General features: G+C 45.6%; 1 protein-coding gene across 2 annotated transcripts in view; it reads left to right on the top strand.

Moving 5' to 3' along the window:
* ABCC4 (ATP binding cassette subfamily C member 4 (PEL blood group)) overlaps positions 1–15,903 on the top strand; it is a 158,618-nt gene that overhangs the window by 36,044 nt on the left and 106,671 nt on the right. For both annotated transcript variants that reach the window (XM_083435777.1, XM_083435776.1), the window contains exons 9-13: positions 799–903; positions 2,760–2,849; positions 11,145–11,336; positions 14,555–14,649; positions 15,491–15,577. In XM_083435777.1, the coding sequence (XP_083291903.1) occupies positions 799–903; positions 2,760–2,849; positions 11,145–11,336; positions 14,555–14,649; positions 15,491–15,577 (569 nt within the window). The remainder of the gene's footprint in view (positions 1–798; positions 904–2,759; positions 2,850–11,144; positions 11,337–14,554; positions 14,650–15,490; positions 15,578–15,903) is intronic.

Here is a 15,903-nt window from a genome sequence, read left to right as displayed (position 1 = left end):
TGCTTTGGCTGTGAGTGTCTGTTTATTGGTATGTGGCAGCCAAACGAAGGAAGATTTAACCTCTGTTAAATCAGCCATTTAAATTTGACCAAACTGCGGGAGGCAGTGGAAGACAGGAGTGCCTGGCTTGCTCTGGTCCATGGGGTCACGAAGAGTCGGACACGACTAATCAACAACAAAATCAGCCATTGAGCAAGGGTTAAATTCTGTTTTCTGGCTGGGGGTACCTGTTCCTCGCTAGGAGCAGGCATCCACAAGCAATGTAGAATTGAACCGTGTCCTCCACATCAGCTGACTTCACAAGTAAAGTCATCTGACTTGTGGTTTGACCTCATGTCAAATGCTTACCTGGCTATCAGACCTCTGAGTCTCTGCTATGTTCTGCTTCATTTTAAAATTTACCTTTGAAGCAGCCTTGGGTCAGCTATTGATCTAGTTCTCGTTATTAATCTAGTTCTCATTGGGGGGGGTCACCCCTACTTTGCATGATTTGTAGAATGAAAGTGTAGTTTTCCAGGGTGGATTTAGAATCAAATATGCTTACTTTAAACTATAATTTCTTAGACAGTGATTTGACTTTTCAGATGTGTTTGGAGGCTGCTCTTCCTATATGTTCACAGGGAGGTGGTGGGTTCTCAGTTTTCCTGACCTGAAGCTGTTTACCAGTTAGCGCCATTTATAGTTTCTGACTGTGGCTATGTAACCTTGTGATTCACAAGGAAATTCTGGGTTATTTTCCCTATGCGGTTCTGCTTCGTGCTCAAAGAAGTCTTTGTGCTTTCCCCCCCGTTGGTGCAGAACTTTTTGATCCTTGATGAGATTTCTGAGGTCAGCCCGCAACTCAAAACTGGCAGTGAAAATACACTCCTTCATGTGCAGGATTTGACCTGTTACTGGGACAAGGTAATGTCATTTTCCTCCTCACTTTGAAACAGCAAAATAGGAAGGAGTTAGATTTAATCCCAGAAGTACACTTCTTCTACAGCTGAATGTTGTTGAATTCTCTTGTTATCATTGATTTAAGCTGTAAGTGGCAATGGGGAGCCAATTTGGCGAGTTGTTGTAGGTTTTTGGGTGGGGGACAGAGGCAGGGAAGCAATCTTCTACAGCGGTGCCTCGCAAGACGAAATTAATTCGTTCTGCGAGTTTTTTCGTCTTGCGAAGCACCACTGTGCATTGACGGTTTCCCATACGAATGCATTGATGGTTTTAAGAAAAAAGCGCAAGACGTTTTCGTCTTGCGAAGCAAGCCCATAGGGAAATTCGTCTTGCGAAGCAACTCAAAAAACGAAAAACTCTTTCGTCTTGCGAGGCATTCGTCTTGCGAGGTACCACTGCACATCAGAAGCTGGTGTAAATTAAGACAGCATAAAGTTACACCAAATCCAAACCCTGTTCAGCAGCAAGGCTACTGCCGGCTGAGACACCCTAAGCCTGGCAGAGGGAAAACAAGCCTTTAAAATAGTGTTTTTTAAAAAAATTCACTGCCTTTATTGCCGGCTTAAATGGTTTCCAGATTGCATGATCGAGCTGAACAGACTTAGGCTCCAGCCTGTTCATTCCCGAGGCAAAACATTGGTCCAGCACATCCACTGTTCGATTGTAACAAAATCTCTAATCCGTTTAAAAGAAATACTAAAGCTATCGATAAGAACAGTTTAAAGGCAAGTAGTTAACACAGTGAAAATCAATTAAATTCAGCTGTAAATTAAAAATATTAAAACACTTGGATGTCTTCTTGCCTGGAAAGGCTTGCCTTAACAAAAATGTTTTAAGCAGGTACTGAAAATAATACAGCAAAGGTGCCTCATTTGGTATACAGAGAGTCACTCGTACACTTACTCAATTCTATGAACTCTCAAAATTCTCCTTAACATTCTGTGATTATTCAGATTTTGAGAAGGCCCCATTTCACCAAGTATATGTTATCTTGCTATCTCAAGTTGCGTTCTCTGTATTCTTTCAATTCAATAGCTACGTTCTGAAACACAGCGTTATGGTTGAATCAGATTTTCTGTTGAATGAAAGTGCAGTACAATGAAGGTGATATCATGGTCACAAAGGTTGTGGCGGGATGGTTTGTGTGTTGTGAATGAGTGTGTGTTAATAATGGGCTGATGCTGCCACCTTGTGGGGCTTTATAAATAATATTTCAAAAGGCATCTTCCTCCAAAATTCAAACCTCCCGAAGTTCAAAATGTATCAGTATTAAAGTTTTTAGAACACAGGCATGTGAGCTGAGGCTTAGGTTTTAGTGGAGACTTGGTTTGCATTTTTTTTATTGATTATTGATTGCTTATTTTATTTCTATACCGCTTAATATATTAAAAATATCTCTAAGCGGTGTACAGGAAACTGAAGCGACAGCGGCGTAAACAAAATATTACAAAAAGACACAGTTACATATTAAGATGTTGCATTAATACAAAGGTATTATATATATAATCGAATCTTGAAAACTTATTAAATGATCTCACTGGATAGTATTTATGTATTTCAAGAAACAAATGGAAGGAAAGATGCCGCTGAGCTATGGTGTAGAAAATATGTCGCCAGGTTTCACTCTGAAACAGTGCTGAGAGAATATAGATGTAATTCTAAATCAGTTTCCACCCTGATTCTTAACCTATTTACTTTGAAACAAATACTATTACTTTCATTGAACCCTGTTTCCAGGTATATTTTATTGGGACTGCAGACTTTTCTGATTCTAATACATGTCAGAATTTTTTATTAATTGTTCTTTTGTTAATGTATAGGCTCTGGAATTGCCGACACTTCAAAACATTTCAATTACTGTCAGACCGGGAGAATTACTAATTGTGATTGGCCCTGTAGGAGCAGGAAAAGTAAGTCATAACTCAGATTTTTACACTGCTAAGAATTACAGTTAAGTAGTCCACAAACCATCGCATCTTCTAATTTTGAGGCAGGTGGAAGGTGGTCAAAATAGGTTTTAAAGATGTTGCAAATTGCAAGAGCTGTGATGTCCTAAGGCTTCAATCCATGGACGCAGGTATTATTTTTGTCTGTTATTATGGTATGTACTTTTGTGTTTTCATATTGTAAACCTCCCTGTGATCTTTGAATGAAGGGCGATATGGAAATTTAATAAAAAATAGAACATGCATATATCTGTCATAAGTGCTAAAAATGCTTCCCAATTTGCTTCTAAACAAAGATTGTGTGTCCAGATTTGGGCATTCATGTCTAGGTTAACTAAGTGGAGATAGACAACACCTGGGAAGACAGGCAAACTAATGCCAGTGTACTGGAAGAAGCAAAGATCACTTGTGTCAAAGCAATGATTCTTCAATGTCAACTTCGTTGGACTGGTCATGTTGTGCGGATGCCTGATTATTGTCTTCCAAAGCAACTACTGTATTCCGAACTTAAAAATGGAAAGTGTAATTGTGATGGGATGAAGAGCTGCTTGTGCGTAAACTGCAAGTCCCTCAGAGTTTGAACAAGTTCTCAAACCTCTGCCTGTGACGGAGCCCCTCCAGCATGGCTGCGTCAATCGCTAGCAGAATCCGAAAGTGGTTGCTTTCGGAAACGTTTCCAACATAAAAGCTCCTTAACGGAAACACGTCTTCTGGACTCTCTGCGTGACAGTTTCCGGCGAGGAACGGGTGTCCCTATAGGAGGTCCTGAGACCTCCCCACTGTTTTCGCTGGAAGCGTCTCTGAGCCATTCCTCCGACTCTCCTTCCCTTGACGTTCCTGTTCGCCCCCTACTGGTTCCCTCTTCAGCTGTTACGTCTCTCTCTACCTCAGAGAGCCTTTGCACCTCCTGTCCTGCCGATGGCAGTTCCCTGACATCCACCTCCCCTCCAGGGCCCCCTTCACCCCCTCCCGTCTCCTCCCCTACGGGTTGGGAGGAGGTAAAACCCCGGAAAGAACCTTCCTCATCGTCCGAAGTTTCGAACACCTTTCTCCACTTGTTGTTGTTCCTAGTCTCTCGGTACTCCTCGTCATCTGAGTCCGTTCCTTCTTCCAACTCCGACTCCGCGAATCCTTCCAGTTCCTCTTCCTCGTCTGTGGTGCCGAAATACTCCCTCCTAAACCTTGCTACCGGCTGTGGTTTCCTCGGGAATCTTTGGTGGAACGTTTCTGTTAAAACCTCGTCATTGACCTCCTCTGCAGTCACCCAGGTGTTTTCTGACTCCGGTTCCCCTTCCCACGCCACCAAATACTCCACCTGATTGCCCTTCCACCTGGAATCGAGGATTTCCGCTACATGGTTACTGCTTTCCCTCTCTTCCAAGACTGGCCCCCTGGTGTACTCCCCTTCACCTCCCCCCTTGTACGGTGACAGTAATGACCTGTGGAACACTGGGTGCAATTTCATGTGGCTGGGTAACCGGAGTTTGAAAGCCACTGGGTTGACCTGCTGAATGACCTCAAAGGGTCCCAATCTCTTGGGTCTTAATTTTTTACAACCCCCTTTGAACGGCAACCCTTGGGTAGACAGCCACACCTGATCCCCCACCCTTATTGTTTCACCTTCCCTTCTGTTCTTGTCTGCCTGCTTCTTATATTGTGCCTTGGCCCTTTCTAAGTTGAGCTGAAGCTGACGATGGATCGCTTCCATCTCTTCTACAAAATGTTCGGCCGCTGGGACGCTCCATCTCTCGCCTCCCTCCCCTGGGAATGCCCTGGGATGACACCCGTAATTAGCCAAAAAGGGGCTCATCCCTGTGGACACATTCACCGCATTGTTGTAGGCAAATTCTGCCAGCGCCAGCTTTTCGACCCAATCATTCTCTCTGTCATTGACATAACACCTCAGATATTGTTGGAGGATGCCATTTGCTCTTTCCGCCTGCCCGTTGGTTTCAGGGTGCCGGGCAGTCGAAAAATTGACTTCCACGTGCAGCAAGCTCATGAGCTTCCTCCAGAACCTGGAAGTAAATTGTTTGCCGCGGTCTGAGATCACCCTCAAGGGGGCGCCGTGCAGCCGGAAGATGTGTTCTACAAACAACTTCGCTGTTTCTTCCGCTGTGACTGCATGTGAACATGCTACAAAGTGGCACATCTTAGTTAACAGGTCCACTACTACCATAATGGCTGTTTTCCCCTTGGATTTGGGCAGATCCGTCATAAAATCTATTGATACTGACTCCCAAGGCCGTTCTGGCGTGGGTAATGGTTCTAATAACCCTGCCGGCGCCCTTCTTTCCCCCTTGGCCCTCTGACATTGGTCACACCCTCTTACATACTCCTTTACATCTTCCCTCACCTTGGGCCACCAAAATTCCCTGGTGACCATCCACATGGTCTTGTGTTGTCCAAAATGTCCCGCCGTGGGACTATCGTGCAACTGCTTGAGTACCCTCCCTCTCAATTCACCTTCTGGTATATACAGTGCCCCTTTGTAATACAATGCCCCGTTTCTTTCCTCAAAACCCTCCGGGCTCTCACCCTCTCCCCTGAGACCTCTGAGCTTATTTTGGGCATATTCGTCATTTTCCGTTTCCTCTACCAGTTCTCGTCTCCCCACCAGCGCCGCCCCACACACCCAGCGGTCCTCAGGAATGACATGTCTTTCTTCGATTGCCCCCTCCCCCTCCAAATACTCTGGTTTGCGTGAGAGAGCGTCCGCCCTGACGTTCTCTGGGCCTGGTACATAACAAATCTCGAAGTGGAATTTGGAAAATTCCTGTGCCCATCTCACTTGTCGTTGGTTGAGTACTCGAGCTGTTCTCCAATACTCCAAATTCTTGTGGTCGGTGCACACTTGCACCTTGTGTTGTGCCCCAATCAATAAATGTCTCCACCTCCGGAACGCTTCGTGAATGGCGAGCAGTTCCCTGTCATACACCGTGTAGTTCCGCTCGGACTTATTCAGCTTCCTCGAGAAGAAGGCACACGGTCTCCACTCCGACGTATTCCTTCCCGGCTGAAGAAGTACCGCCCCTACCGCTCGGTCTGACGCGTCTGTTTCCACTCTCATGGGCTTCTGTAGGTCCACATGCAGAAGTTGTTCTTCCGAGGCGAAAGCCCTTTTCAGTTCTTCAAAAGCTCGCTCCGCCTCCGCCGTCCAAACAAATTTCTTCTTGCTACTGAGGCAGTCGGTGATGGGCGCCGTCAAGTGTGCAAAGTTCTTGATGAACTTCCGATAAAAGTTCCCAAACCCCAGGAATCTTTGCACATCCTTCTTGGTCTTCGGTGTCTTCCATTCCAGCACCGCCTGGACCTTGCCTGGATCCATGGCCAATCCTTTGTCTGACAAGCGGTACCCCAGGAATTCCACCTCCTTGGCATGAAACTGGCACTTCTCCAGTTTCACCCACAGCTGATTGGCTTGCAGCCGGCCCAACACTTCTCTCACGTCCCTCACATGCTGCTCTTCATCTTCCGAATACACCAACACGTCATCTAAAAAGGCCACACAATTCTTGTAGAGCAAAGGTCCCAAGACGTGGTTGATAAAACTTTGAAAACATGCGGAGCCGGCTTGGAGACCGAAGGGCATTACGAGGTATTCAAATGCTCCCAAAGGGGTGAACATGGTGGTCTTCCATTCATCCCCCTTCCTTATGCGTATCAGATTGTACGCCCCCCGCAGGTCCAGTTTTGTAAAAATCTTCCCCTTCCTCACCCTGGTCAGAATGTCATCAATTCGGGGCATAGGAAAAGCCAGGGGTTCCGACACGGCATTTAGGGCCCTGAAGTCCACTACAAGTCTCGGCTTATCTGTGTTTTTTTTGTCCACAAAGAACACTGGGCTGCCCCCCACCGCTCGGGACTCTCTGATGAAACCTCGCTTCAGGTTTTTGTCAATGAACTCCCTCAGCTCCTGCATCTCCCTGTCTGACATGGCGTACAGCTTGCCCACTGGGAGTTGAGCCCCAGGGAGTAGGTTGATTTGACAGTCAAAGGGTCTATGCGGCGGCAGTTTGTCCGCTTCCCTTTCGCTAAATACGTTGCTCAGATCTGCATATTGCGGAGGCACCTCCCCTTTATTCATTACCTCCATCCCAGCTAGGGTGAGCCTGGCTCCCCCTGGATCCTTCCCCTGCTTGCAGTGTTCTAGGCAATGCGCTGACCCAAAGGAGACCACCCTCTGATGCCAGCCCACTAGAGGATCGTGTAGTGCCAGCCAGCTCATCCCCAAAATGATGGGAGCTCCTCCCAAGGTGGCCACATTAAACGCTATCCTCTCGGTGTGCCTTGCCACCCTCATTATCATAGGGACTGTCTGTTGGTTCACTTCTCCTCCCAACAGCTCTCTGCCGTCAATCGTGGTCACCTGCAGGGGTTTACTTAAGGGGAGGGTTTGTATCTGGTGCTCAGCTGCGAACTCCTTACTCATGAAATTACAGGAGCTGCCTGAATCCAGAAGGGCCTTGATCTGTAGGGGGTGTCCGTTTGGCAGCTCTAGCAACACCTCTATCACTAGAGCAGGTCTGGGAGGTTCTGGTGAGGGCACTTTCACTGCTTTTGGGCCTGACTGCTGTGCCCCGACGGTGGCAGCCAGGCGTTGGCTTTTACTTGCTCCTTGCTTTCCTCCTCCTCTCCCCCAACAGCTCCTGCCATGCCTTGCCATTCCTTTCTTCGTGGACAGACTCTGGCAAAGTGTCCTGGCTGTTGGCAGAGATAACATTTCTTGGCGCTCTTTCCCTCCTTCTTCCGCCCTTCACCGAGGTTTGAAACTGCGCGCGCCCGCGCTGTTCCAACTTCCATCGGCTCTGCCGGCGGGAAAGGCTGCTCTGGAATGTCAGGAATGCGGAGCTCCCTCCAACGTTCTCCTTTCCCCTCCCGCTTCTCCAAAGCCCTCGCTTCCTGGCGCGCTCCTATGGCCAGCGCGGATTTAGTCAGCTGGTCCATAGACTCCGCTCTGGGGGTCCGGGAAAGTTCATCTTTTAAGGACGAAGAGAGCCCTTCTTCGAAAAGCATCTGAATGGGCTCCGCAGACAGGTCCCACCCCAATCTATGAATCAACATAGTGAACTCAGTCCAGTACTCACGGACAGTCCGGTTCCCCTGTTTGCAAGCCATTAACTGCCTTCGCACCCCTCCCTGCTCAATGTCGCTGGAAAACATCAGGTCCATGGCACGAAAAAACTTCATCGTGTCCTTTAGGATCTCATTATTTGCTGCCATCAAGGGTCTAACCCAGGCCTTCGCCCCTGATTCGAGATGGCTAATTACAAAAGCCACTCGCGATTCCTCATCAGGGAAGTCATCAAATTGCAGATTGAGAGCGTATTGCATCTCTGTCCTAAAGGCATGATAGTTTCTGGGGTCCCCCCCAAATTTCTGCACCAATCCTGGCATCTTTCTGGTGAGCTGGGTGGTTTTCTCCTTCCCCCTTTCTGCATCCTGAGCCCTCCTCTCCTCCAGCCTCGCCGTTTGCAAGGCAAGCTGGATCTCCAACGTCCTGTACCTTTCCTCCAGGCTTGGACCTCCTCCAGCTGCTCCTGCTCCTCCGGTTCCGGCTGGTTCGCTCATGATGCCTCTCCCTGGCACAAGCTAGCTTTCGGTGTCTTTCGGATTGCTGTGATGGGATGAAGAGCTGCTTGTGCGTAAACTGCAAGTCCCTCAGAGTTTGAACAAGTTCTCAAACCTCTGCCTGTGACGGAGCCCCTCCAGCATGGCTGCGTCAATCGCTAGCAGAATCCGAAAGTGGTTGCTTTCGGAAACGTTTCCAACATAAAAGCTCCTTAACGGAAACACGTCTTCTGGACTCTCTGCGTGACAGTTTCCGGCGAGGAACGGGTGTCCCTATAGGAGGTCCTGAGACCTCCCCACTGTTTTCGCTGGAAGCGTCTCTGAGCCATTCCTCCGACTCTCCTTCCCTTGACGTTCCTGTTCGCCCCCTACTGGTTCCCTCTTCAGCTGTTACGTCTCTCTCTACCTCAGAGAGCCTTTGCACCTCCTGTCCTGCCGATGGCAGTTCCCTGACAGTAATGCTGGTGATCAACAGAAGAGGTTTAAAGACTGTCTCAAGGCAAATATAAAAAATAAATAAATAGTATAAACACCGACAACTGGGAAACACTGGCCTGCGAGTGGTCCACTTGGAGAACAGCCCTGACCAAAGGTGTCATGGGCTTTGAAGACGCTCAAACTCAGGATGAAAGGAAGAAACGTGCTAAGAGGAAGGCATGCTTGGCAAACCTTCACCGTGATCAACTCCCACCCAGAAACCTATGTCCCCACTGTGGAAGGATGTGTGGATCCAAAATTGGCCTTCACAGTCACTTACGGGCTCACTGTTAAAACCACGTTTATGGAAGACAGTCTTACTTGGCTATGAGTGATCTCCAAAGAAGAAGAACTAAGTCGAGATAGACATGAGCTTTTTGCCCATGTGCCTGGCCCCCTCCTTCCTGGTAACTGTGGTTAGTAGGATCTGAAACAATGGTTTGGAAGATGTTTTTGGGGGGGTTATTATGGTTTGTTCTGATCCTAGTAACCACAGTTTCCCAGTTTAGACTTAACAAGAGACTATGGTTACTTACTCCATGATCACTGCAGATGGTGACAGCAGCCACGAAAGTAAGAGACGCCTGCTTCTTGGGAGGAAAGCAATGACAAACCTAGACAGCATTTTAAAAAGTAGAGACATCACCTTGCCAACAAAGGTCCGTATAGTAAAAGCTATGGTTTTCCCAGTAGTGATGTATGGAAGTGACAGCTGGACCATAAAGAAGGCTGATCGCCGAAGAATTGACGCTTTTGAATTATGGTGCTGGAGGAAACTCTTGAGAGTCCCATGGACTGCAAGAAGATCAAATGCATCCATTCTTAAGGAAATCAGCCCTGAGTGCTCACTGGAAGGACAGATCGTGAAGCTGAGGCTCCAATACTTTGGCCACCTCATGAGAAGAGAAGACTCCCTGGAAAAGACCCTGATGTTGGGAAAGATGGAGGGCACAAGGAGAAGGGGACGACAGAGGACGAGATGGTTGGACAGTGTTCTCGAAGCTACAAAAATGAATCTGACCAAACTGCGGGTGGCAGTGGAAGATAGGAGTGCCTGGCGTGCTCTGGTCCATGGGGTCACGAAGAGTCGGACACGACTGAACGACTAAACAACAAATGGTTACTTAACCTAGGAAGTCTTCAATCGCAGCATGCCCAGAGGGGGAGAAAGGAATCATAGAGCACATGGCTATTTCGGCTTAATAAGTGTGTGGCTGAGGATCACACCAATGAACTGAAGGATGTAGACCCGAATAAATGAATGAAATACATTACTCAGGTATTCCAAACTCTTGCATTGCGTGACAGCCCAATCTGTACTGCTGCTGCAGTATAACGAGAGATCTGCACCTCTACAACTAAAGCAGATTGTTTTGCAGTCATGGAATCCCCCAAAAAGCTTTGCTAGAGCAAAACTGTGCCAAGATTTAGGGTTGCTTTGTGTATCCAGCTCTAACTGTGTCTCTTATACTTTGCAAGGTAAGGTAAAGGGACCTCTAACCATTAGGTCCAGTTGTGACCGACTCTGGGGTTGTGGCGCTCATCTCGCTTTATTGGCCGAGGGAGCCGGTGTTCAGCTTCCGGGTCATGTGGCCAGCATGACTAAGCCACTTCTGGCAAACCAGAGCAGTGCACATAAACGCCGTTTACCTTCCCACCAGAGCGGTACCTATTTATCTACTTGCACTTCGTGCTTTCGAACTGCTAGGTTGGCAGGAGCAGGGACCGAGCAACGGGAGCTCACCCCGTCGTGGGGATTTGAACCGCCAACCTTCTGATCGGCAAGCCCTAGGCTCAGTGGTTTAACCCACAGCGCCACCCGTGTCCCCCGTGGTTAGGGTTAGCCAGGGCTTTTTTCATCTGGAACTTACTGGAACCCAGTTCCGACACCTCTCAGATGGGCGCCATTGCCATTATAAGAGGCATTCATAGTGAGTTCCAGTAGCCTTTTTCTAGAAAAATAGCACTGGTGTTAGCGATAGTTATGTCTGGTGCTGTTTATTAAGTCTTCACCCTGGTAAAAATAGGAGCAGGAAGATTAGGTGAGGGAGCAATTGAGCTCCTCTCCCAGTTGCTTGACAATAGCTAAAAGCATTATGTTGGCCCATGTAATAAGGGTTGCAGGAGGTGAGTGGATTTGCATGTGCACATTTTTTCCTGCACCCACCGAAAACCTTAACTTTAATTATTTTTTCTCCCCAATGCTTTCAGTCTTCACTCTTGAGCGCCGTCCTTGGGGAACTGTCTGCAGCCAAAGGTTTCACAGATGTTCGAGGGAGAATAGCGTATGTTTCTCAGCAGCCGTGGGTGTTTTCTGGCACCGTAAGAAGTAACATCCTCTTCGGAAAAGAATACCACAAAGAAAAATACGAAAAGGTTCTCCGAGTTTGTGCTCTCAAGAAAGTAAGTCCTTGTCATTGAAATTCTACTCAATATTGATCCGGAGCAGAACTCAGACGTATAGTTAGCAGAGTAAAACACATTGCGGGATTCCCCAAAAATAGACCGGAGGCAATTAAATATTTCATCCAGCAGAGCTTTACTGCTTCTGAAGGCAAATGAGCATAATGGTCATAAATCCAATACATTCAGGATTGGCACTGTCCATAAGAAATCCAGTTGCAGCAGACTTAATTTTTACTTACAATAACTTAAGTCTAAACCTTAACACTATGTACAGTGGTACCTCAGGTTAAGTACTTAATTCGTTCCGGAGGTCCGTAATTAACCTGAAACTGTTCTTAACCTGAAGCAGCACTTTAGCTAATGGGGCCTCCTGCAGCTGCGCGCCGCTGGAGCACGATTTCTGTTCTCATCCTGAAGCAAAGTGCTTAACCTGAAGCACTATTTCTGGGTTAGCGGAGTCTGTAACCTGAAGCATATGTAACCCGAGGTACCACTGTATACTATGTACAGAACACCACACCAGGAGGAAGAGAGAAAGAAAGTGAAAGTGAAACCCAGGCTCCTTCTGGCCCTGCTTTTATTGTCAGCATGACCTTAACAGAAAAGAGATAAGAGAATCAGTTTAAACTAGCTGTGCTCAGCATCCCTGAAGGAATAACCCAAACATCATGAACCTTCTGATTGTTTCTTTCACACAGAGAATCTTTCAGAACCCTCCTGAACTAATCAGAATAGGAAAGTTCTCTACATATCAGATCAATACTTTCTGCGCTAAGAAATTTAAACTGACAGTCTTCCCCATGGAATATTTTTTTGAAAAACTTCACTCTGTGCAAGTGACCATTCGGAATGCATTTAGTGAATAATTAGTAGCAAGGGTTGTATCCCGCAAAGTTTTGTTTGTGGATTTCGCCTTCCTGTGCTTGCCCTGATCTAAATCTGCTTCAGAGGGTTAAGGGAAGTCCCAGAACATATTTGGGGGGAAGAGAGGAGAAATGCAATGGTGCAGGTGTGAACTTTTTGCAGCTCATAGACCTCTTGAAATAGCTAATGTTTTTAAAAACAGCATAAAGGTTAGTTAACATAGCAAAAAAAATACCTACTGATTGAAACTGCTTGCTAGTGAATTAGCATTCCAGATATTTTAATACTAGTTTAGTGTGGGGTTTTATCACTTGTTAGGTTTTTAAAAAACTTTTGGAGGCATGTCATATACACTCATCAGTGTTACCAGCCTCGAGATCTTCAAATTGGTTACACGTCTTAAGACAAATGCAAAGCTCTGGATTATTACATTAAGAAACTGCATCACTTTAATATCAATAGTAGTAATAACAAATATCTCGCATTTCCTCCCAAGGGAACATTTACAAGCAAAATTATCAGTAGCAATTTGCTTGACATTACTGAAGCTACTGCGGCAGGAAAAAGTAATTTTGGTATTGGCACATAAATACCTCTGTGTTTTCAGTAAGTTCTCATTAATGGATGGCTGATCATACTTTAAGGGATGAGGGTGGTGGTGTGGTCTAAACCACTGAGCCTCTTGGGTTTGTTGATCAGAAGGTTGGCGGTTCGAATCCCCCTGACGGAGTGAGCTCCTGTTGCTCTGTCCCAGCTCCTGCCAACCTGGCAGTTTGAAAGCATACTAGTGCAAGTAGATAAATAGGTACCGCTGCAGTGGGAAGGTAAACAGTGTTTCCGTGTGCTCTGGTTTCTGTCACGGTGTCCCCTTGTGCTAGAAGTGGTTTAGTCATGCTGGCCACATGACCCAGAAAGCTGTCTGTGGCTAAACGCCAGCTTCCTCGGCCTGAAAGTGAGATGAGCACCACAACCCCATAGTCGCCTTTGACTGGACTTAACCACCCAGTGGTCCTTTTTTTACCTTTACCTTAATTGATGGCTGATCATACTTTAATTTTGGTTACAGTATATATGCTAGAACAGCTTTTAAAGTCATCTCTGTTTGCTATTTAAACAAGAAAACCCTAAGAGAAAATAATGTAAGTGAGGAGATCTTTCACACTGTCCTGATTATAGGAGTGAAATTTGGAACGGCAAAGGTTATTATTATTATTATTATTACAGCCACGAAATAGTGCTGTTGGCTCCTTAGGGTGGCATCTAAAATGAGAGAATGCTTCAGAGCATTTCAGCTCTGAGAAGACCCTTTTCTTTGATTTGGCAGGTGTGATGTAGAAGGGGACACTGAACCAGATTAGCTAAGAGACATGTATTTTGCTTGGCAGCTTGAGAAGTATTATGCAGTGGATCCAATATATGGTGTGTTATGATGCTACTATCAGTGGAAAGATAGCGGGGAAAGCAGACAGTTTAAAAGCTTTTGCAAATCACGCTTGTTTTTCTTTAAACACAGTTGATACCTTTTTCTAATCTTGCGTGGCAGTATTAAAACATTCATCACCTTCTAAAATTCAGATTCAGGTTCTGTGGTGTTTATAAAGGATATAAAACACATTTCTTGAAAGGGGAGAAAAATCTCTCACAACATTTGAAGCTTAGTAAACTGTTGCCTTTAGTGTGGTGTACATTGGCTTTTATCCAAAGCTCTTTCATGAATGAGCATAGCAATTTTTTAAAATTTTGATGCAAGGCATTGGATGTATTATTTAACCCTGCAGTTGAGCTGTTTTAATTTGAGTAATAGGATCCTTAATCTACCCATTATGTGGACTGCTATGCAACAATAATTTTGTTTTAATACGTGTTGAAGCATCAAGTAGACTAGCAAGTTTTATTAGACAGCTTTATTTTAAAAAGGTAGCACATAGTTCCATGCCATCTGTTCTTTTGGTAACAATGTGATTTAATAATGGAACAAATAATGAATCCACATAGCATGGCGAGTGTTCAAAGTGTGTTGCGTTAGCTCAGTAATCTTTATGACAACCCGCTGAGGTAGTTTAGTTATTAATGCTCCCATATTACAGCTGAGAAGACTGAGGCGGGAGAAAGTAGTGTGGCCTAATGGATTCCTTCTGGTGAATTTGTGCTGCTCTAAATTTCTTGATGACTTCCTTTGCTAATTCCCTCAAATTCCCTCTGCCAAGTTCTCAGTTCATTAGCTAGATTCTGCTGCTTTGAGCAATAACTTGACCATCAGTGGTTCTGTTGCTCTTGGCGTTTTCAAGTGACTATACAGTTTGTAAAAATTACTGCATTTCAAGCAGTAACGCCTTTTCTATTTTTAACAGGATATGGAGCTGCTGGAAGATGGAGACCTCACAATGATAGGAGATCGAGGAGCTACACTGAGTGGGGGACAAAAAGCCAGAGTTAATCTTGCCAGGTAAAGTGGGACTTTCATTTACTAAGATAGCCCTTTTCTGCTTAGAAGTGAGGGATGGTGATAGCAACTACCTTAACATTTATATGTTATAATTAAAAACCGATACGCTGCTAATTCATATGTACTTTAAGGTGATGTACACAAATTTCAAACAGTACCAGGCAGCTATTTGGAGCAATATAAAACATCAATTTCACAACAGCCCTAGGACAAAGCAGCAGAGCAGAGTATGACAGGCCATGGATTTAAAAACCTTCTTAAAGGGGGAGATTTTAACTATTCTTAAAAGAACACAAGGAAGAAGCTGTACATTCCTTTCCTGGAAGAGATTTCCAAAGTGCCTTCAAAGGAAACCACCGTAGCATTTTTCCTGTATTCGAAATACACATGTTAATATGTCTTCAAACATGGCTTAAGGCAGGGAGAGGGACCCTTCTGCCCTCCAGATGTTGTTAGATTACAAGTCCAATTATCCACAACTGTTGGCCATGGTTTGAAATGGGTGCCTAAGGCTGGCATCTTAATCTGAAGCCATGGTTTGGGGAGGGACAGTGTCATGTCTGCTCTGGACTGTGTGTTTATGAAATAATGGAAGGTATTTAGATATATTAAAAAGAGCAGTTTTTGGTTCAAGGTGAACCAAGTGGGTTGAAGGAGAGGATTTAGATTTGGGTCACTGAGTGTCCGCTTCCTGTTCCTTTCCTTAATATTGGAGTGTGGAATTTGTGGCCTGCCAAATGTTGTTAGACTCCTGTCATCCCAAGCCAGCCTAGCCAATGGATGATGGGAATTGTAATTCTTTTGGTAGTGACCTGTCTGCTATTTCTTTACATGTTTTTAGAGCTGTGTATCAAGATGCAGAAATCTACCTCTTGGATGATCCCTTGAGCGCCGTGGATGCAGAAGTTAGCAGGCATTTGTTTGAAAAGTATGTAACTTCCAAGTGTCTTTACATTTTATTTCTGTTAAGCGTAGCACAGTACAACTTATGCCTAAATGTTCACTTTCCTGCTGCTCATTTTAAATAAACGCAAGGCAGTTTTTTTAATGTGGGAGCTTTTGAAAATGCTCAAATTTAGAGTGCCCGCCCCCAAGGCAGCCATTTTGTGACCGGCGCCCATGGCACTCTCTCAAATTTCCAAATGTGTCCACTGGCTCGAAAAGGCTTGTGACCCCTGTCTTAAGAGACTTTCTGTCATGTGTGTATGTGTGTGAATTCACCTTTCGGTATGCGCACGCATGGACTGGTGGTGT

This window comes from Podarcis tiliguerta, assembly GCF_965153285.1.
Source record: "Podarcis tiliguerta genome assembly, chromosome: 4".
NCBI classification, from domain to species: Eukaryota; Metazoa; Chordata; class Lepidosauria; order Squamata; family Lacertidae; genus Podarcis; species Podarcis tiliguerta.
This window is presented reverse-complemented; position numbering and strand designations above follow the sequence as displayed.